A 21,765-nucleotide genomic window follows, 5' to 3' on the forward strand; every position below is an offset into this window, starting at 1 on the left:
AATCTCCACACCACCGGTTCTTGATTGCGTTCGCGAGAGCATATATATAATTCGAACTACTATTTCATTCTGCATTGTTGATCGAGTTAAGCAAGCACCATCCGGCCAGCCAACAATCTTACCCTGCTTCGTCCTCTGTTTATACTTGTCTTTTCTGCTGGCCATCGTATCTCTTTTGTGGGAGAGCAATCACGGCCGATCGTTCCCGAGCTTGATGCATGTATGCAACAAAAGAAAGTGAAGATCAAAATACAATATCCAAAGAGAAAATGCACGTCGATCAGAGCGCTCGACCTCCGCATCACCCAGGTCTTCCTACGGCCATATTTGTTTGGGCTTTTGCTTCTACTTTTATAACTTTTTTAATTTGGCCAAAAAACCATAAAAACTCTTAACTAGATGCTTTTGAAACTTTTATGGCTTTTGATGAATCAATATAACAATATTTAGCTTCAAAAGCCATAAAATCTCCAAAAGCACCTATTTAGGAGTTTTTGTGGCTTTTTTTACCAAAGTGAAAAAGCTGCAAAAGTAGAAGAAAAAGCCCAAACAAACAGAGCCTAAGGGCATCTTCAAGACGTACCCGCAAACCTCCCACAACCGTTCGGATCACTTTGTCTGGATTGCGGAACCCATCCAACGCGGTCTTGTATCGGTCAGCAGGGCGGTCCGGACGCGGTTTCTCCCGCAAACTAGAGACAAACGGTGCCGGAGGTTTGCGGGAGTCCGGACCGATCCCATGCCCGCTTCTGACCGCCCTGGCCCGCCAAAACCCCTTCTCCCTTCCCCGCGCGAGTTTCTGTCCGGCGCCAGCTGCCCGCATTCATGCCGCTGTAGAGCGCGCCACTCAACATTGAAGACGGCTCTGGGTGGACGCGACCCCTCACTGCCTCCGTCATTGAAGCGGCGCCGGCCTGGGGCGCCGCTCGCGACGCGTCTACGGTGTCCGTGCCTGTTCAATGCCGGAGACATGTAACTGGACGGGACGGGACAGATATCTACCACGCCCGTTCAATGATTATGTCTGTCCATATGCCACCATTAAGTAGGCTCGCCGACTGAGAAACCCATTCCGGCACCGCGCATTGACGTACTCGTATGCTTCGCCTCACCAGAATCTGCTATATAAAGGCGGCCACACCCGGCTAACTCCACAGCACAACACAAGCCCCTCCACATCCTCCGTTACACTGTATCTGCCATGACCGCAAGCGGGAAGCACTATGGGACAGTCTGTCGCCAGTGATCAAGCACGCGGTGGCCGCCCTTGCCGCCGTCTGGCATAGCTTGCCCGAGGTCTCCGACGACGAGGACGACACCATGTTGGGGATGGGCCTCTTGTGCATGCCGGCTTCACCATGGAGCAGGCGCAGACGCACTTCAACGCTGCCATGGCGGAGGTGCCTTTGTCGGCATTCCAGCAGGCGCAAGAGGAACAACGGTACAACCTGTTCTTTCTGGAGCAGCATCGACTGGCGAGCGCGCGAGTGAGGAGGCCGTGGAGGCCACCGCCACGGCGAACCCAAATTTTGTCGCGGAGTAGCGTGCCATCTACGATGCCATCCACACTCAAGCCACCGCTTGCCAGGAAGCGACAGCCGTGGAGGCGCAGCTGCAGGCGATCGCGGAGGAGAACAACGCCAGATGCGCCTCCTACGCGCCGCCGACGAACCATCAGCCGACCCGGTGGGCTACAGCGCCGGCGCCCGCATTTCCCTCGTGGACCTCACGTCCATCGGGAATGGGCAAGGCACCGACTCCTCCGAGGATGAGTAGGCCATGGGAGGCGGCGGGGCCTGGTGTCCCATGTGGGCCCGTCTGTCTCCCGTGTTCTACTCTTCCTCGTCAGAGACCACACCTTCACTTCATCGGTCTTATCATCGGTGCTCGTGGACACGGCGGAAGGAGGACGACAGGGACTTGGACGCCAGGCGCCGCCACCGTAGGATAGGTTTAGGGGCGGGTCTTTTTTTGTTCTAAATGTAACTAAATTCGCCGCGCTTGTATGAAATTTGTCATGTTTGTATGAAATCCGATCGTGTTTGCATGAATTTCATCTGGTTTGCTGAAAAAGAGCTTGAAACGTATGCGGCTAGCTTTGGATGGCGTCTTTTCCACATACGTGTCCACGGACTGATCCCTCCTGTCCGCGGACGGATGCGGGAGGATTTTTATGGGTTGCCGTTGGAGATGCCTTAAGGGGAAACCCTACCTGATCGGGCACGGAGCCCCCTCCCCCCTCATCTTGCCGCCACCAAACTAAAGGAGCTCGCATGGAGGGAGTTTCGTTGTGTCCCTCATTATGAAATTGTAGGAACACTCTCTGATGTGGTTCAGTCATAAAAAAATACAAGCAAGAAACATGAAAAATGAAAGGAAAACACTCCTAGAAAGAGTTTTGCAGATTTAATGTACTTTTTTTTTGCATTGGCATGTCGAAAAAACAACTTTATCCACGTAGAAGAAGAAAAATCCTCCTAGAAAGAGTTTTGCAGATTTTTTTTGCATTGGCATGTCGAAAAAACAACTTTATCCACATAGAAGAAATTGCTTACCAAGAACAGCTGCAAGTACACAATGTACTAAAACATATCTATGTGTAATTGCCTTCGGAACTTTATAAGTGTAGTTCTGTTTTTGTTTGATGAGCCCACGCCCGAGTGCACTATAATGTCAAAACATATGATGCTTGAAAAAAACAATTGGAAACAAAATATCTACTCATGTCATAATGTCCAAAGAAATTATGTGTAATAATGTACGAAAGGAAAAGAAAATGAAGATCAAAATACAATACCCCACTAGATGCAACTAAGAAAGGTACAGAATAAAAAGAGAAAATTTGATAGAAGCTAAGCACCAACGAACAAAGTGTTTTCTGAGAGAATGGCCATACAAGTTGCTAACTGAGGTGGAGTCTCATAGGAGTTACTTAGAAGCAGATACATGCACTCCAAGACTTTATCTCAGACTCTGCTGAACCAACGGACTCGCCTTTCTAGAAAGGCTTGATGAAAGACAAAAATGTTTTTTCTCGTCGTGGTGCTTTCGACATAGGAGGTGGACATACTATTAGATTTTGGGAGAACACATAGTTGGGAGATGCTTCTCTAGCTTTACGATATCCCTATATTTACAATATCATCCAGCAGAGTGATGTTTTTGTTGCCTTTATGTTGGGACATGTTCCTTTAAGTATTTATTTTCGCCGGGCACTCGTGGGAGTGAAGTGGGCGGATTGGCTGCATTTGGTTAATAGGTTGGTGATAGTCGATCTAACGACTGGATTATATTCCTTCAAGTGGAAACTTGACAATTCTGGCCCTTTTCCGGTTAAGTCAATGTATTGCGATCTCATTTATATTGGCATTCCTTTTAATCACGGTTTCGTTACTTAAAGTGCCTTCGAAAGTAAAGATATTTATGTGCTATCTGGAAGGAGAGTGATCATGACCAAAGGCAACATAAAAGGTGACGATGGCATGGTTGCACAAATGTGATTTATGTGGAAATGAGGAATCGGTTTGACGTCTTTTCCTAGATGGCTAGATTGCCTGCTTGTTAAGATCTTCTGATGTTCTATTCATCTTGCATTCAACTTGCGCCACCAACTAGTATTACGAAATTTCTCAGTAACTGGTTGAATGGGTGCACTCTATGTTAAAGTGCAAATATGGGTGGGAGCCTGTGTTTTACTTTGGGCAATATGGAATTATCGCAATGTCTATGTTTTAATAAGATGGAAGTTTTCCATCTATGGCAGGTCATCCAATAGAGACACTTTCTGGATCCCTATGTGGCCCTATCTACGTCGAGGAGGATCGGGAGTCCATGGTCTCTGGGTGCAATCTATGGTAGTTGGCCGCTTGTGGTTTGTTCAACAGAGTTGTGTAGCAACCTAATGATAGGATGTGTGACTCACAAAGCCTCATATTTTCTTATTTGCAATTGGTTGGAATCTATATGCCCTTTCTAGCTTTCCGTATACTTTTTAGACTTATGGATACTTGTAAACTTTGCAATAAATAATTGAGGGATGTGTGCATCGTTCAATGCAGAAGCCGGGCATTTTTACCCTCTTTTGAAAAAAATAAGTTGTCGTCTCACATTATACTAGATTATGTTGATTACTTATATTATACATGTAAGACAAAACAATACTCCCTCCTTCCTAAAATACAAGTCACGCTCTACCTTTTTTGGTCTTCATCACATAATTTTGACTATGAATTTCAGTTATTGTATTTCGACAAAATTAATATAAATTAAAATGAAACAAAATTGTTTTGCAAGACAAATACGATGATACTATTTATACATGTCCAATCCATGCATTTTGGTACATATTAAGAGTCATTCATGCATCAAAGACTATGCGAAGTCAAGCGTGCCTTACATTTTTGGGAAGGAGAGTACATAATATTGGTGGTAAATTACCTAATATGTCTGCCGATCAAGTATCTCAATCTCTTGACTTATCTTACATAGCAACAACACTCATCGCATCATTTTCTCCTTCTAGGGGTGTAACCAAGCCCCGGCTGCTCGGGCCACGACCTAGGGTGTGGCAGTGAAACATTTCGTTGGTTTATTTTTTTAGGGTTAGTTACAATATATAACCACTATAGCTCTAAGGGATGGTAGTTTGGAGACCGGGTTATAGGATTGATTATCGTTCTATTAATGGGGGGCTCTCAAGTGAGTAGCTTGATCATATCGTTCGTAGAGCTCAAACCATTGCATGCTTGCATAATCTTTCTTGGCTCTTGTTCGGTTTTCTCCTTGTGAGATTTGGAGCTTATGATCATCTTCTTGACAAGCTCGAGTTCATAAAAAACGGAGTTCACATGCTTCTTCTATTGCGTTTTTGGCGTTGGAGGTTTTACCGGTCTTATTCGAGGAAGGATTCTCACCTTTTTCTTATGGGCCTTTTCTAATTTCCTTCTTATTGTTATTTCTATCAAGATTGTGTTAGCCCTTGTCACTAGCTTTTCAACAAACTTGGTTTCGTTGAATTCGGAGTCCGTTTGCAGAAGTTGTGTCAGTTTTGGTGTCCTTAAAAAGGTTGCAGCGGTACTACCGCTCACGGGAGAGGTACTACCGCTTGGAGGGGATATAATTTTTTACTACCTCTCTTGGGAGCGGTACTACCGCGGCTACTTCTGTGGCTACTTCCGCTCCGGACCAAAAACTTGTCTTAAGTCCAGCGGTGGTAGGCACGGATGTATTTTTTTTAGTACCGCTCGCAAGGAGTAGTACCGCTACCCCTAGCGGTAGTACCATGAGGACGAGCGGTAGTACCGCTCCGGCGGTTCTACCAACCTTTTGCCTCCTCGCTGTTGTTTTTTGAAGGGCTTCCACTGCCCTAGCGGTAGTACCGCTCCCATGAGCGGTAGTACCGCTCTGTGCGGGCTGTGAGCATAACGGTTGGATTTTTCCCCACCTATAAAATGTGGTCTTCTTCCCCAATGAACCTTATCCATTGAGCTCGTGTTCTTCCCCCATTGTTGACCTTCTTCGAGCTTGCTATCTCTCAATCCGTCCATGTATTCTTGCTAGTTTTGGGGGGGAAAGAGAGAGAGGAGATCTAGATCCACATTTCCACCAATCACTTTTCTCCTCTATGTGAGGGGAACCCCTTGGAGTTCTTGGTGTTCTCCTTCTTGTTCTTCCTCTCATTTTCCTCCATAGCATTAGTTGCTTTGGTGGGATTTGGGAGAGAAGGACTTGGGTACTCCGTGTGCCCTTGCCATTGCATTTGGTGCATCAATTTGAGTTCTCCACGGTGATACGTGAAAGTTACAAGTTGAGAAGCTTATTACTCTTGGGTGCTTGGTACCCTTGAGCTTGTTCCTCTTGGGTGCTTGGGCGCCCTAGATGGTTGGTGGTGTTCGGAGCTCAATCATTGTGGTGTAAAGCTCCGGACAAGCGCCGGGGTCTCCAATTAGGTTGTGGAGATCACTCCGAGCAATTTGACGGGTTCCGATGACTACCCCCAAGGATTGCCAAAGTGTACGGATTCGGTGACCACCCCCAAGGGTTGCCATTTGTACGGGTTCGGTGACCGCCCTCAAGGGTCCCTTAGTGAAATCACGACATCTTGCATTGTGCGAGGGCGTGGGGAGATTACGGTGGCCCTAGTGGCTTCTTGGGGAGCATTGTGCCTCCACACCGCTCCAAACAGAGATTAGCATCCGCAAGGGTGTGAACTTCGAGATACATCGTCGTTTTCGCGTGCCTCGGTTATCTCTTACCCGAGCCCTTTACTTATGCACTTTACTTTGTGATAGCCATATGTTCCTTGTCATATATCTTGCTATCACATAGTTGTTTATCTTGCTTAGCACAAGTTGTTGGTGCACATAGGTGAGCCTAGTCGTTTTAGGTTTTGTGCTTGACAAATTAACCGCTAGGTTTATTCTGCATTTGTTCAAGCCTAAACTGTAATTATTTTAAAACGCCTATTCACCCCTCCCCCTGTAGGCGACATCCACGATCTTTCACTTTGCTTCCATGGGAACCCACTATCTCCTGCCTCTGTTGCAGCACTAGCTCGTCACAGTGCCTCCTTTGTCACTACCACAAATAGCTCTTCACAATGCTTCTTCCCTGCCATCCTTTGCCCCTACCAATGCCCATTGTTCCTCGCCTGTACAGATGAAGGTAACAACTATCATGGACAACCTCACGCTGAATCTCGAGTTGGACCTCAAAATCAAGCCCTCCACCATGCCATAGCTAGGGAAAGATGGTGATGCTGAGTCGTTGGGGAAATGAGCTGGGCTCACTAGTTCCGGCGATAGTGGTGCTTCGACGAGATGGATTCGTCCTCAACGAGGCCAAGGCGACGGCATCAACATCTATTTTTTGTGATTGTATAAGGTTAGCTTGTTTATAGTTTTTTGATGTCATGTATGGTGTTTTGGCTAGCAACAAGCCTGTGTATGTTGTGTTGGACATGGGCGACATGTTGCGATGATCGTAGGCATTTGTTGCATTCATACTACAAAATTGTTTTGTGTTGTTGCATTTGTTGCATTCATGTTGCCTTGTATGTTGTATATGTTGTGAATGATGTTTCTCAATGATTTGTCACGCTCAACGGGGATTTGCTCATGCATTAAAAAAGTTGCACCGATGTGCTTGAAATGTTGCAATGCATTTGCATTTTTTTCATACTGCAAAGTAGATTGTGATGTTCTTGCATATGTGTAAGAAAATGATGTGCATGGGATTTGTGTGGTTTGGCGAGCAAGCGCACCAGAATCAGCTTTTAAATAGATTTAATAAGGGGCAATTGGAACGGAAACAAAGTGGAACAAAATGGAGTATGTTAGAATGATACTTCTATCAGAATCAAGATCTCAAGCATCCCGGCATAATTTTCTATTGTATACCCCCACCCACCAGAAAAGTTTACTGATTTCAGTGGAAATTATAAGTTACCCCTTCAATTAAAAGATTAGATTGTTCTGATCTCTTGTTTGATCGATGAATACCCTTTTTAAGTAACTTTAAGATTCATGTAAATTTATTAGCACGGTGTACCAAAGCAAAACTCTTTATTTTTTCTTTGAAGTGGGTCAAGCTTAAAACTGTTTGACAAGACAAGTCTACATGAATAGAGGGGGTACCAATCACATCTCAAGCACCCGCACAGCGAAAACCATGTAAGTTGCTGTCAAAAAATCGTGTAAGTTCCAGTTGATATATACATAAGCATTTGGATTATTATTAGATGTTCATGAGGCAACGTTATCTCCTACTATGACCACGTGGAATCTCTTCGACTTACTGTGACTTGTCTTTGCCACAGAGGTGCCACATAAGATTTGTGGACTTGCTCCACGTACGAAGCACCAAGGCGAACACCACATCCACATCGATCTTGCCTCTGCAAGACATCAATCCTTCAACATGAGCTTGGGAAGCAGAGTCTACGAGTTACAACCGTTTCACTGGCAGACACCATCTCTTTGAGTAGAGATGACCGAGTAATCGAATCAAGTTCGAACAAAGCAAAACATCGAGTAACAAAATAAATTGGGCCGGATGTGTTTCTCAGCGTCTTATTCAGAGTACATGTCAAGGGCACTTCTACAGGAAGGCTGGAAATTTTTGTGGTGGCCTCGGATTCTAGTAGTTGCTGGTGTAGAATTTCTTCAGGAACTCGGAGCTCCCTTGGTCCTTTTCCAGGTCCTGCACCAGCCCCTTGTGGCCAACCACGTATTGCCCGATGATGTGGTGGCGCTGCTTCGCATGCTCGGTGATGTTGTTCAGCTCCTCCATCCCATTGAAGAGAAGCATATCAATGACCTGTTTGTTCGCACGCAAGTCAGAACAAATCAGCAGAGATGTACAGTCAGATTGAGGGAGATAGAAATGCTTTCCTGGCATTGTGGTGCCATTACAGTGATATAAGAATGACTGCTAGATGTTTCAGAGGCTGGTGCTAGATTGTATAATGCAGACCACAAAAGTAGTAACGATATAGAAATATCGAAACATGTTAATATCATCTGACGTACTCTACCAAAGGGCAAGATTAAGGTGTTCAGTAAGAAAGTGTGAACTGCAGTTTCTGCTAACTTTTGGCCACAAACTCGATGTAGGAACACAGATATTAACACTTATCACCAGGATGGCAGAATCTTTGTTTTGATAACTGTAGTTGAACATATTAAATAAATATTTTACTGATCCATGCTACTCAATCCCCCAGTCTGCTGGAATTTAAAATAAAATAAAGAAATAAACCTAAATCTAAATGCCTCTTCACTAACCTGAAATTAATTTAGAATGTTGAGTGCAAGGTTGAGGCGAGGAACCAAATCATATTGAACGTAAATTCCACCAAAAGTCAGCACATGCTACTTGTCCAAAGGAGCGGCAAAAAGGTAACAAAGTAAAATAGGCCTAAAGGATAGCAAAACAAGAATTGCTATGGACCGAATATGAGTGCTGGGAACCAGACTTGAGCACTCTTAATCAAACTGGTCAAGCCCAGCAAAGCGCAAACAAAGTCTAGTTACAACTCCAGCTAAATATCAGAAAATTATGCACAAACATTTTCCATAACTCACAACTGCACACAGTTGATAGCAAGTTGGCATTGAACAATCTCCTTTTGATGAAGATCGCAGTATTGTACATCCAAATGGACTAGGATTGATAGCTTCTAGTGAAATCAATATAAAAACTTTAATTAATTATTACACTATCATCTAGAAACTGTAACACTTGGCTCGCAGACAACTTGGTTTTCTGTCCATAGGGCCACAGTAGCCACAAGCCCGGGTAGACCTCCCAGTCAGGAGTGAAATAATTAGGATTGAAACTCTAGCTGAAGAAGATATGCTCAAGAATGACACTTTAAGCCAATTCTTTGGATTCTCCAAGTTACAGTGATATGATTACATGGGAGGATTAAGTTTTACAGACTTACAGAAGACAGATGGATGTTGAAGATTACAACAAACTGCATATATATGTATTGTAGAATCAACTTTGTTTTTTTATTGAGACTAACTAATAACTAGAGATGCAGTTATTTTCCGCTTTGACTAAGTTCGAGTGAAATTTACCAAACTAACTTTGGACTTACTACAAAATATGAATCTACCTTGAGACTCGAGCTTAACTTGCAACCAACATTGTGTATTTGTGAATGCTATGTTTGTTTGTCTTAAAATTGTGTATGATAAAGTCAGTAAACCTTATTCCATCATGTCCTATACTCGTATAAATCCAAATTATTATTTCTTTTAGGAAACGGTAATGCTATTGTTACATGATTAACTCCTGCTAAATTTGGAAGCCACTATGATTTCATTTTAATTGTCGCATTTGATTTCTTCTGTTATAAATTATAAGTATAACTAGAGGTATGTTCTATATCAGAGCATCCGCACATCACAAGGCAGCTCGTAGATACCAGAGGCTGGAAATTTTGGGGAAATAATACTTCGTGGTTTACACTGTAGCCATGTTAGTATGTTACTCATCTAGAACTTGGATGCAGTTCACACTTTTTGTGAAGGATGAACAAATTGTGTGGTTCCCGTTATCTATTGGTGGTCAATAATGTCGATCAATTTAGGAAGATACTGGTCTAATTTATAGTTAACTGCTCCCCACCCCCATGCCCACCCCCATCAGATCTAGATCCCCATTTTATAACCATGCCGAGCTACTTGCATAGCCAACAGTGAAGTAAAGCATATAATGAAGTCGGCATCTAATTTTGCGCGGAAGACGCAACAGAATACAGTTAACTGAATACATAAGGATACTCCTAATTCTGCAATTGGTAATCAACTCCAAAAACATTGAGTGGCCATATATATAATACAAAGAAGCAGCTAGGAATCAGGTTCTTAACAGCATAGAAACAACTCCAAAAACATTGAGTGGCCATATAACACATAAGCATTTTACGGACGTCGTAGCCTCTGGCTAATCCAGAAATCCAGGGCAGTGAGCACCTTCATGCAAAACGGCCGACCCATAGGTGGACAAAATACTACCTACAAAGCCTCGATGCTAGTCCTGGAAGGACAGGGTTGCCACACTGACACTGCAGTCTAAGTGCCGCTAGAAACAAGGAGTTGTCAGCCCGTAATCCTGCGAAAATTACCAGCAAGGTCAACTGCTACCTACCCATCCAACAAGGCGTACCGATTACGCATCGGCGATTCCCAGCCCCCCAAAGAAACATACATCAGATTCCCGCAGAGAGCACCCCCCTCGGAAGGATCGGACAGCGACTGGATCGAAGAGGACAGCAACGCGTTCGTTCTTCGTTCTACAACTATCCATTCGCGAGGGGCAGATCGAAATGGGATGGGAGAGGGGGGGGGGGGGGGGGGGCACCTTGGGGTCGGAGACGCCCTGGTTCTTCCGGATCTGCTGGGATATGCTGGCGCGGAGCTGGGCGGGGGTCACGACGTCGTCGAGGTTGTAGATCTCCATGATGGAGGGGATGGCGCGGCAGGCGTCCCTGAAGAAGTCGAACACGCGGTGCCGCGCCTCCGCCATCGACGCCGAGTTCGGCGGAACCTTCACCGCGCGCATGGTGAACGCCATCTCTTCGCCCGGACCCCGCTTCGCTGCCTATCTCCGGCTGCCGCCCTCTCGCTCGCCGCCCGTCCTCAGGTGGCTCCTCCGCTTGGTGGTGGTGGTGAGATGAGAGGTAGCTCGGTGCTCTCCGCTTGCCAAATGTTCTCCTGTCGATAGCGGGCCGTCCGCGTCTACCTCGAGATGGAGATGGGCGGCGTGAGCACTGGGGCCTTGAAGGCGACCAGGACAAGACTAAAGGCCCAGTTAGCTTTCACACCCAGCAACGCTCACTTTTTTTTTTGAATGCCAACCCCAGCAACACTCACTCTTTGCCTTCGAGTAAACTTACCAACTTCGCACAAAATTTACTGCTACATCCCAGGGGTACCAGATTTTAGCACATGAACAACAGAGAATCATACGATTGTGGATGGACAGTTACAGAAGTACCTAAGGTAACGCTTTCGTGGCATTTCCTCGATCTCTTCTCTCACCAAAATTGTGAAACTTTTGCAAGTCAACCAATAATTAGCGCCGGTTTCGGGGTTGTTCCACTCTCAAAATTACAAGTCAAATGGAGTGGATTCACTATGCCTTGCTCTGCAAAAAAAAAACTCAAATTTGGGGTCAACTTTGTGTTTTTCGTGAAGCTCCTCGAGGGTGAGGGACTCCAAAAACTCAAATTCTTGTGGAATTGAGAAAAAATTACCCACCACGGCCACCCATAAGTGGATAAAAGTTTGCCCCCCCAAATCATGCAAGCTACCCATCTTCCTCCTCACCCGTTCGCCCCCTTCCTCACTCATGCACAAAAGAGCCCCCTCCCCCCTAGCGCCACCACCACCGTGAAATCGGGCTGCCACGAGGTAGGCCCCGACGAGGTAACCGACATAATGAGTAAAATGCACAGAACCACGACTTTAGCGCCATAGCTCTTGTAAAGCCTCGCTTTACAAAATGTGACACTTTGCACCGCACCGAAATTTTGACATTGGCAAAAAACACTGAACCCAAAAATGATCTCTTTTTGACGTGGCCAATCGTGCAAGGGCCAACAGTAGGGGATGGCACACCGCTAATGGTCGTTCGGTCGTAGCCTACTCGGCTCGGTCGGAAGCGGGCAACACGGGCCGGGCGACGCGCTGGATGGCTGGCTCGCTCACCCCTTAGCCAGTCGGTCAATGGGTTCGTTCGTTATTTTCAGGCAACCGTTGGTTATTCGCAGCGTAGCCCTGGCCATTTGGTTTCACATTGAATCCAGAAACCCTCATCTTCCTCCTCCCAGCGTTGAGTGTCCGTCACTTCGCTCACACAGAAAACCACCACCGCCGCTCTCTCCCATCCTCTCGCCCCTATCCTCTCACCACCCACCACTCAGTGTCGACGCCGTCGGCACCGCTGACGCCCCCGCCAATGTGCAGTTGGGACAGGGTCATAGACGACTGGGCCAGCAATGACCCAACCAAGAAGGCTATCGGCTGGGACCTCACCGAGCGGTTCAAGAGCGTGCCCGCGCTAGTCAACCACGTCAAAGGCCTCTGCCGGTGTTCACCGATGACGGTGGTATGCGTCCTCGTGTGGTGCATGCTCGAGTCGATGTCCAGAGATGTACGGCAACGCAACCGTTGGATCATGTATCGGCCGCAGAAAAGCAGGTTTCCGGCAGATCCAACGGACGTGGACATGCTGGTCAAGGTGGACTTGACGGAGTCCTCATCCACAATCCCCCCTACAGCACATCCCAGTGTTTCCATCGACGGTGAGGAGCCAAAGGTCCAGGTCCTCGCTTGCCCTCGCGTCGCGGGGCGACCGTCGATGGAGAGAGGCAGAAGACAATCGACGTGGAGGTGATGCCCGACGTGGAGGTACCATTAATGTAATCGAGTTGAGAGTTATATAATAAATAGTAGTTTGACTTTTTCTTCTTTACTTTAATGTTTCAATCTTAGTAACGAAAATAATAGAAAATATCATATGCTAATCTTATGGAGAATAATGACTTTACATAAAGAAAAGTATAATTTGTAAAATTTATTGAAAGCTAACAAACATATCATTGGTCAATGATGCAATTCATGAAAGAATTAATAAGGGAAGATAAAGTTCACATATAAATATACTACTTGGACATCTTTTATGATTTTGAGCCCCCACTAAGTATTATATGCCAAATTGTTGATGTTGGATAATGAAGACAACGTAATGAGTTATGCTTGCTTATATTATATTGTTATAGATCCTCCAACATGTGGTGCTTGCTCCCCATCTTTGCTAGCCAAAAATCTGCACCAAGTAGAGATACTAATTGTGCATCCAAAAACCCTTAAACCCAGTTTCATGTCATAAGAGTCCATTATATCCACCTATGGATTGAATAAGATCCTTGAAGTAAGTTGTCATTAGTTCATAAGGCAATAAAAATCGCTCTCTAAATATGTATGATACTCCCTCCGTCCCAAAATAAGTGTCTCAACTTTGTACTAGCTCTAGTACAAATTTGTACTAAGCTCAAGACACTTATTTTGGGACGGAGGGAGTATTTTATTCTAAGGGAAAATAAGCTTTGCACAAACTTGTGATGGTGAAGAAATAAAAGGGACGAACTGCATAATAAAGGTTGCTATCACAAGGGGCAGTGTAAAGTTACGTTCCTTTGCATTAAGAGCCTGCACATAAAAAAAGCACACGACAACCTCTGCGAAGGGTCTATCTTTTACTTTTATGTATTTACTTTTTATGCAAGAGTCAATAGTATACTCCACTATTCCTTTTTATTTATTCTCTTTTGCAAGCATCATGTGGCGGGGAAAGATCTAGACATATATATCCAGTTGAATGTAAGTGATCATGAATTATTATTGTTGACATTACCCTTGAGGTAAATGGGTTGGGAGGTAAAATTATAAGCCTCTATCTTTCTATGTGTCTGACTGAAACTTTTGCCCTCTCTCTCTCTCTATATATATATATATGTGTGTGTGTGTGTTAGCAATCATAGAAGATTAAAGGATAGTTGATATGTGGACTTGCTAAATAAAATCTCTTACATGAGATCCTTCCTTAAAAGATGATGAATTGCAATTGCTTTGTTGACTGAGAACATAGTTTGTTAGTTTTCAAGGAATTTTATGATTTATACTTCATTGTTGTGATGAATTGTTACTTTCTCATGATAAGTTCTATGATAATAATATATTGCTGCTATGATATTGATCATGATGCTTCTATGTCCGTATTTTGTTTTTATCGACACCTCTCTCTAAACATGTGGACATGATTATCGATATCGGCTTTCGCTTGAGGACAAGCGAGGTCTAAGCTTGGGGGAGTTGATACATCCATTTTGCATCATGTTTTCCTACTGTTATTTATAATGTTTTTGATCAATATAATACTTTGTGGTGCCATTCTAATGCCTTTTCTCTCTTAATTTGCAAGATGTACATGAAGAGGGAGATTGCTGGTAGCTGGAATTTCGGACCTGAAAAAGCTACATCACAGATACCTATTCTGCACAACTCCAAATGAGCCAAAATTTCATGGAGAATTATTTGGAATATATGAAAAATACTGGGAGAAAGAAATACCACAGGAGACCCACCAGGTGCCCATGAGGTACCAGGGCGTGCCCTGGTGGCTTGTGGGGCCCCTGGCCAACCTCTGTTGCCCATCTTCGGTATATAAGGACATTTTCCCTAGAACAAATGTGGGAGGACACTTTCAGGATGAAGCATCGTTGTCTCGGGGCGGAACCTGGGCAGGAGCACTTTTGCTCTCTGACGGAGCGATTCCGCCAGGGGAACTTCCCTCTGGGAGGGGGAAATCGAAGCCATCGTCATCACCAACGATCCTCTCATCAGGGAAGGACCAATCTTCATCAACATCTTCACCAGCACCATCTCATCTCAAGCCCTAGTTCATCTCTTGTATTCAATCTTTGTTTCAAAACCTCAGATTGGTATCTGTAGGTTGCTAGTAGTGTTGATTACATCTTGTAGTTGATGCTAGTTGGTTTATTTGGTGAAAGATTATATGTTCAGATCCTTAATGATATTTAATACCCCTCTGATCATGAACATGAACATGCTTTGTGAGTAGTTACCATTGTTCTCGAGGACATGGGAGAAGTCTTGTTATAAGTAATCATGTGAATTTGGTATTCGTTCGATATTTTGATGATATGTATGTTGCCTCTTCTCTAGTGGTGTTATGTGAATGTCGACTACATGACAATTCACCAATTTTTGGGCCCAGAGAAGGCATTGAGAAGTAGCAAATAGATGATGGGTTGCTAGAGTGATAGAATCTTAAACCCTAGTTTATGCGTTATTTCGTAAGAAGCTGATTTGGATCCATGTGTTTCATGCTATGGTTAGATTATCTTAATTCTTATTTTGTAGTTAGGGATGCTTGTGAGAGGGCATAATCATAAGTGGGTTATTAGTTCAAGTAAGAACAACACCCAAGCACTGGTCCACCCACATATCAAATTATCAAAGTAGTGAATGTGAATCATATGAACATAATGAAAGTAACTTGATTATAAATTCCCATGTGTCCTCGGGAGCACTTTGCTTTATATAAGCTAACTTTCAGGCCTGTAGTTTGCTACAAAAAGGATTGGGCTACCTTGCTGCACCGTTTCTACAGTTGTTACTTGTTACCCGTTACAAATTACCTTGCTATCAAACTATCTGTTACCGATAATTTCAGTGCTTGTAGACAATACATTTCTTGACGCCATATGTATGCAGGATCCTCATGACACGCTTGTCCACGTGCCTCCGCAACCTGTCCACTTGTTCCAAGACATCTCAGCAAATCGACCAGAAAAAACTTCCATGCAACTGCACAATCTTCTTTCCTCCCACTATTTGCTGTTGTTTCTCTATGTACCTTAGCAAGAAAAGGATCCAACTTCACCCAACCAAACTGCTCTCATGCAAACACACGTGGTCCTGGTAGCTTTTTTTTCTCAAACAAATCTCACATAGTACTTGTACACAAGCGCTTAGGTTTGCCTTGGCCTACCAGCGCTGACCCATATGGTCCAGCCCATGTCGTGACCACGCTGGCCCTCCTCGGCTTCAGCCCACCCGTGCTCACGGCCGCACAGAGCGTACCGCCCGATCAGTGCACAGACATACCCAATACTTAGTAAGAGGTCGAAAAGTTTGACCCTCTTGCTTAGGGTTCACCTACTCCGACGGCGATCCAAATCGACGGTGTGACTTTTGGGATTTGCAAATAGATACCGGTTGTTCGGGGTGAGGGACGGGCCCTAGGTAGCTCGTGGAGGCGGGAGACTATTTCCCAGCGATGGCGGAGGCAACAAAGGTAGGGTCATCCTCAGCGAGCAGTGGAGCGGGTGAAAATTTGGAGGAGATGATGCAGTTCTTGGAGCTGAATAAGGATGAATTGGATGATGTGGTCATCGGGAAGGAGGAGGGGCAACAATTTTAGGCTGGGGCCAGATGGCTAGCGATTGGATGCCTGAATAACTCTCGCCCCATTAGCTCCTCTGCTATGTTTCAGACTCTGAAGTCGGTTTGGAGCCTGGCGCATGTTCCCAAATTCAGAGAGGCAGGTGAAAACTTGTTTGTGTTTCAGATGTTTTGCCTGGGTGACTGGAAGAAGGTTGTCCATGGTGGTCCATGGCTGTTCCGGGGCCTAGGGCTGCTGGTGGAGGACTATGATGGCAAGGTTGATCCGACATTAGTGTTTTTTGATTGTTTGTACGTTTGGGCTCAGATTCACAAAATTCCTTATCTGTACCGTCAACAGGGAGTAGTTGATCAATTAGCCAGGAGGATTTGTCGAGTCAAAGAGACCCAGTTACCACCAAAGCTATATTTTGATGGTGATTATGTTCGAGTTCGAGTTCGTGTGTTAGTTGGGAAGGCTCTTATGAGGTTTACACCACTGAATGTTGTGGGGGAAGGAATGCGTTTATTGCCAGTGAAATATGATAAGATCCCCTACCTCTGCCAGGTGTGTGGGATCATAGGGCACAATCATGAGGAGTGTGGTGATGGCGTGTGGGAACCAAAAGACAAACAATTTGGAAGCTGGATGCTCGCGCAGAAAAAGTTTTTCCAAATGTACAGCAGCAAGGAGGAGGTAGAGCTCAAAGCGGAGGCCGTTTTTGGGGTCGAGAACATGGTACATGGGGTCAAGGAAATCCTACCCAACGTAAGAGATCATCACAGGACGCTGATCTAAATAATGTGGATGTTGATGGCACGACTCCGAATCCTCTAAAGGCAGTGATGGAGGGTGGGGATAAGGAGAATAAGGACATGTCAACTGCAAGGGAAAACCTGGAAGTTTTAAAGGAAAGTGAAATAGATTCAGTAAGCTCTCAAGCCCTAGTGGTTATTCCTCCACCAACACCAGCTTATGTTGAAGGAAATATGCCCTAGAGGCAATAATAAAGTTATTATTTATTTCCTTAAATCATGTATTAACCAGAAACATGATACATGTGTGAATACATAGACAAAACAAAGTGTCCCTAGTATGCCTCTACTTGACTAGCTCATTCATCAAAGATGGTTATGTTTCCTAGCCATAGACATGTGTTGTCATTTGATGAGCGGGATCACATCATTAGGAGAATGATGTGATGGAGAAGACCCATTCGTTAGCTTAGCATTGTGATCGTTACAGTTTTATTGCTACTGCTTTCTTCATAACTTATACATGTTCCTCAGACTATGAGATTGTGCAACTCCCGAATATCCGAAGGAACACTTTGTGTGCAATCAAACGTCACAACGTAAATGGGTGATTATAAAGATACTCTACAGGTGTTTCCAAAGGTGCTTGTTGGGTTGGCATATATCGAGATTAGGATTTGTCACTCCGTGTTTCCGAGAGGTATCTCTGGGCCCTCTCGGTAATACTCTTCACTATAAGCCTTGCAAGCAATGTGACTAATGAGTTAGTTGCGGGATGAAGTATTACAAAACGAGTAAAGAGACTTGTCAGTAATGAGATTCAACTAGGAATGATGATACCGACGATCAAATGTCGGGCAAGTAACATACCAATGAAAAAGGGAACAACGTATGTTGTTATGCGGTTTGACCGATAAGGATCTTCGTAGAATTGTGGGAGCCAATATGAGCATCCAGGTTCTACTATTGGTTATTGGCCGGAGACATGTCTCGGTCATGTCTACATAGTTCTCGAACCCGTAGGGTCCGCACGCTTAACGTTCGGTGACAATCGATATTATGAGTTTATGTATTTTTATGTACCGAAGGTTGTTCAGAGTCCCGGATATGATCATGGACATGACGAGGAGTCTCGAAATGGTCGAGACATAAAGATTGATATATTGGATGACTATATTCAGACACCGGAAGTGTTCCGGGTGGTTTCGGGTAAAACTGGAGTGCCGGAGGGGTTACCGGAACCCCCAGGGGGAACTAATGGGCCTCGACGGGCCTTAGTGGAAAGAGAAAGGGGCGGCCAGGGCAGGCCGCGCACCTCCTCCCCCTTGGGTCCGAATTGGACTAGGAGGGGGGGGGCGGCGCCCCCCTTTCCTTCCCCCCCCCTCTCCTTCCTTCCCCCTCTCTCCCTCTTGGTGGATTCCTACTAGGACTTGGAGTCCTAGTAGGATTCCCCTCTTGGGGGCGCGCCAAGGGGCTGGCCGGCCGCCCCCTCCCTCCTTTATATACGGGGGCAGGGGGCACCCTAGAACACACAAGTTGACATCGTTTTAGCCGTGTGCGGTGCCCCCCTCCACTGTTACACACCTCGGTCATATCATCGTAGTGCTTAGGCGAAGCCCGGCGCCGGCAACATCGTCATCACACTGTCGTGCTGGCAAAACTCTCCGTCGACCTCAGTTGGATCTAGAGTTCATGGGACGTCACCGAGCTGAACGTGTGCAGATCGGGGAGGTGTCGTACTTTTAGTGCTAGGATCGGTCGAATCGTGAAGACGTACGACTACATCAATCGTGTTGTCATAACGCTTCCGCTTACGGTCTACAAGGGTACGTGGATGGCACTCCCCCCTCTCATTTCTATGCATCACCTAGATAGATCTTGCGTGATCGTAGGAAAATTTTGAAATTACTGCGTTCCCCAACAGTGGTATCAGAGCCAGGTCTATGCGTAGATGTTACATGCACGAGTAGAACAGAAAGAGTTGTGGGCGATAATAGTCATACTGCTTAATTACCAACATGTCATACTTTGATTCGGCGGTATTGTTTGATGAAGCAGCCCAGACCGACATTACGCGTACTCTTACGCGAGACTGGTTCTACCGACGTGCTTCGCACACAGGTGGCTGGTGGGTGTCTGTTTCTCTAGCTTTAGTTGAATCGAGTGTGGCTACGCCCGGTCCTTGTTGAAGGTTTAAACAACACACTTGACGAAAAATCATTGTGGTTTTGATGCGTAGGTAAGAACGGTTCTTGCTAGAAGCCTGTAGCAGCCACGTAAAACTTGCAACAACAAAGTAGAGGACGTCTAACTTGTTTTTGCAGGGCTTGTTGTGATGTGATATGGTTAAGACGTGATGAGATATAAGTGGTTGTATGAGATGATCATGTTTTGTAAAGTTATCGGCAACTGGCAGGAGCCATATGGTTGTCACTTTATTGTATGCAATGCAATCGCCATGTAATTATTTCACTTTATCACTAAGCGGTAGCGATAGTTGTAGAAGCAATAGTTGGCGAGACGACAACGATGCTACGATGGAGATCAAGGTGTCGCGCCGGTGACGATGGAGATCACGATGATGCTTCGGTGATGGAGATCATGAGCACAAGATGATGATGGCCATATCATGTCACATATTTTGATTGCATGTGATGTTTATCTTATTATGCTTCTTATTTTTCTTAGAACGACGGTAGCATTATAAGATGATCCCTTACTAAATTTCAAGGTATAAGTGTTCTCCCTTGAGTATGCACCATTGCTATAGTTCGTTGTGCCGAGACACCACGTGATGATCGGGTGTGATAAGCTCTACGTTCACATACAACGGGTGCAAGCCGGTTTTGCACATGCGGATTACTCGGGTTAAACTTGACGAGCCTAGCATATGCAGATATGGCCTCGGAACACTAAGATCGAAAGATCGAGCGTGAATCATATAGTAGATATGATCAACATAGTGATGTTCACCATTGAAAACTACTCCATCTCACGTGATGATCGGACATGGTTTAGTTGATTTGGATCACGTGATCATTTAGATGACTAGAGGGATGTCTATCTAAGTGGGAGTTCTTAAGTAATATGATTAATTGAACTTTAATTTATCATGAACTTAGTACCTGATAGTATTTTGCATGTCTATGTTATTGTAGATCAATGGCTCGTGCTACCGTACCTTTGAATTCTAATGCGTTCCTAGAGAAAGCTAAGTTGAAAGATGATGGCAGCAACTACACGGATTGGGTCCGTAACTTGAGGATTATCCTCATTGCTGCACAGAAGAATTACATCCTGGAAGCACCGCTGGGTGAGGCCTGCTGCAGACGCTACTGAAGATGTTAAGAATGTCTGGCAGAGCAAAGCTGATGACTACTCGATAGTTCAGTGTGCCATGCTTTACAGCTTAGAATTGGGACTTCAACGATGTTTTGAACGTCATGGAGCATATGAGATGTTCCAGGAGTTGAAGTTAATATTTCAAGCAAATGCCCGGATTGAGAGATATGAAGTCTCCAATAAGTTCTATAGCTGCAAGATGGAGGAGATTAGTTCTGTCAGTGAACATATACTCAGAATGTCTGGGTACCACAACCACCTGACTCAATTGGGAGTTAATCTTCCTGATGATAGTGTCATTGACAGAGTTCTTCAATCACTTCCACCAAGCTACAAAAGCTTCATGATGAACTATAATATGCAAGGGATGGATAAGACAATTCCCAAGCTCTTCGCGATGCTGAAAGTTGCGGAGGTACAAATCAAGAAGGAGCATCAAGTGTTGATGGTTAATGAGACCACTAGTTTCAAGAAAAAGGGTAAAGGGAAGAAGAAGAAGGGGAACTTCAAGAAGAACGGAAAACAAGTTGCTGCTCAAGGGAAGAAACCCATGTCTGGAACCTAAGCCTGAGACTGAGTGCTTCTACTGCAAAGGAACTGGTCACTGGAAGCAAAACTGCCCCAAGTATTTGGCGGATAAGAAGGATGGCAAAGTGAAAGGTATATTTGATATACATGTTATTGATGTGTACCTTGCTAATACTCGTAGTAGCACCTGGGTGTTTGATACTGGTTCTGTTGCTCATATTTGCAACTCAAAACAGGGACTACGGATTAAACGAAGATTGGCTAAGGACGAGGTGACGATGCGCGTGGGAAATGGTTCCAAAGTCGATGTGATCGCCGTCGGCACACTACCTCTACATCTACCTTCGGGATTACTTTTAGACCTAAATAATTGTTATTTGGTGCCAGCGTTAAGCATGAACATTATATCTGGATCTTGTTTGATGCGAGACGGTTATTCATTTAAATCTGAGAATAATGGTTGTTCTATTTATATGAGTAATATCTTTTATGGTCATGCACCCTTGATGAGTGGTCTATATTTATTGAATCTCGATCGTGATGATACACATGTTCATAATATTGAAGCCAAAAGATGCAAAGTTGATAATGATAGTGCACCTTATTTGTGGCACTGCCGTTTAGGTCATATCGGTGTAAAGCGCATGAAGAAACTCCA

The 21,765-nt window shown here is 44.7% G+C and overlaps 1 protein-coding gene across 1 annotated transcript; it reads right to left on the reverse strand.

Annotated features, from left to right (window-relative positions):
- Nucleotides 1-8,026: 8,026 nt before the first annotated feature.
- LOC125536038 (NADH dehydrogenase [ubiquinone] 1 alpha subcomplex subunit 6-like) lies at nucleotides 8,027-11,232 on the reverse strand. The gene is made up of 2 exons (XM_048699118.1): nucleotides 10,873-11,232; nucleotides 8,027-8,316 (listed from the first exon to the last, which is right to left on the reverse strand). The coding sequence occupies exons 1-2, from the start codon at nucleotides 11,083-11,085 to the stop codon at nucleotides 8,137-8,139; spliced, it is 393 nt and encodes a 130-aa protein (XP_048555075.1). The 5' UTR covers nucleotides 11,086-11,232; the 3' UTR covers nucleotides 8,027-8,136.
- Between the last annotated feature and the right edge of the window lie 10,533 nt (nucleotides 11,233-21,765).

Source organism: Triticum urartu, chromosome 2 (assembly GCF_003073215.2).
Source record: "Triticum urartu cultivar G1812 chromosome 2, Tu2.1, whole genome shotgun sequence".
NCBI classification, from domain to species: Eukaryota; Viridiplantae; Streptophyta; class Magnoliopsida; order Poales; family Poaceae; genus Triticum; species Triticum urartu.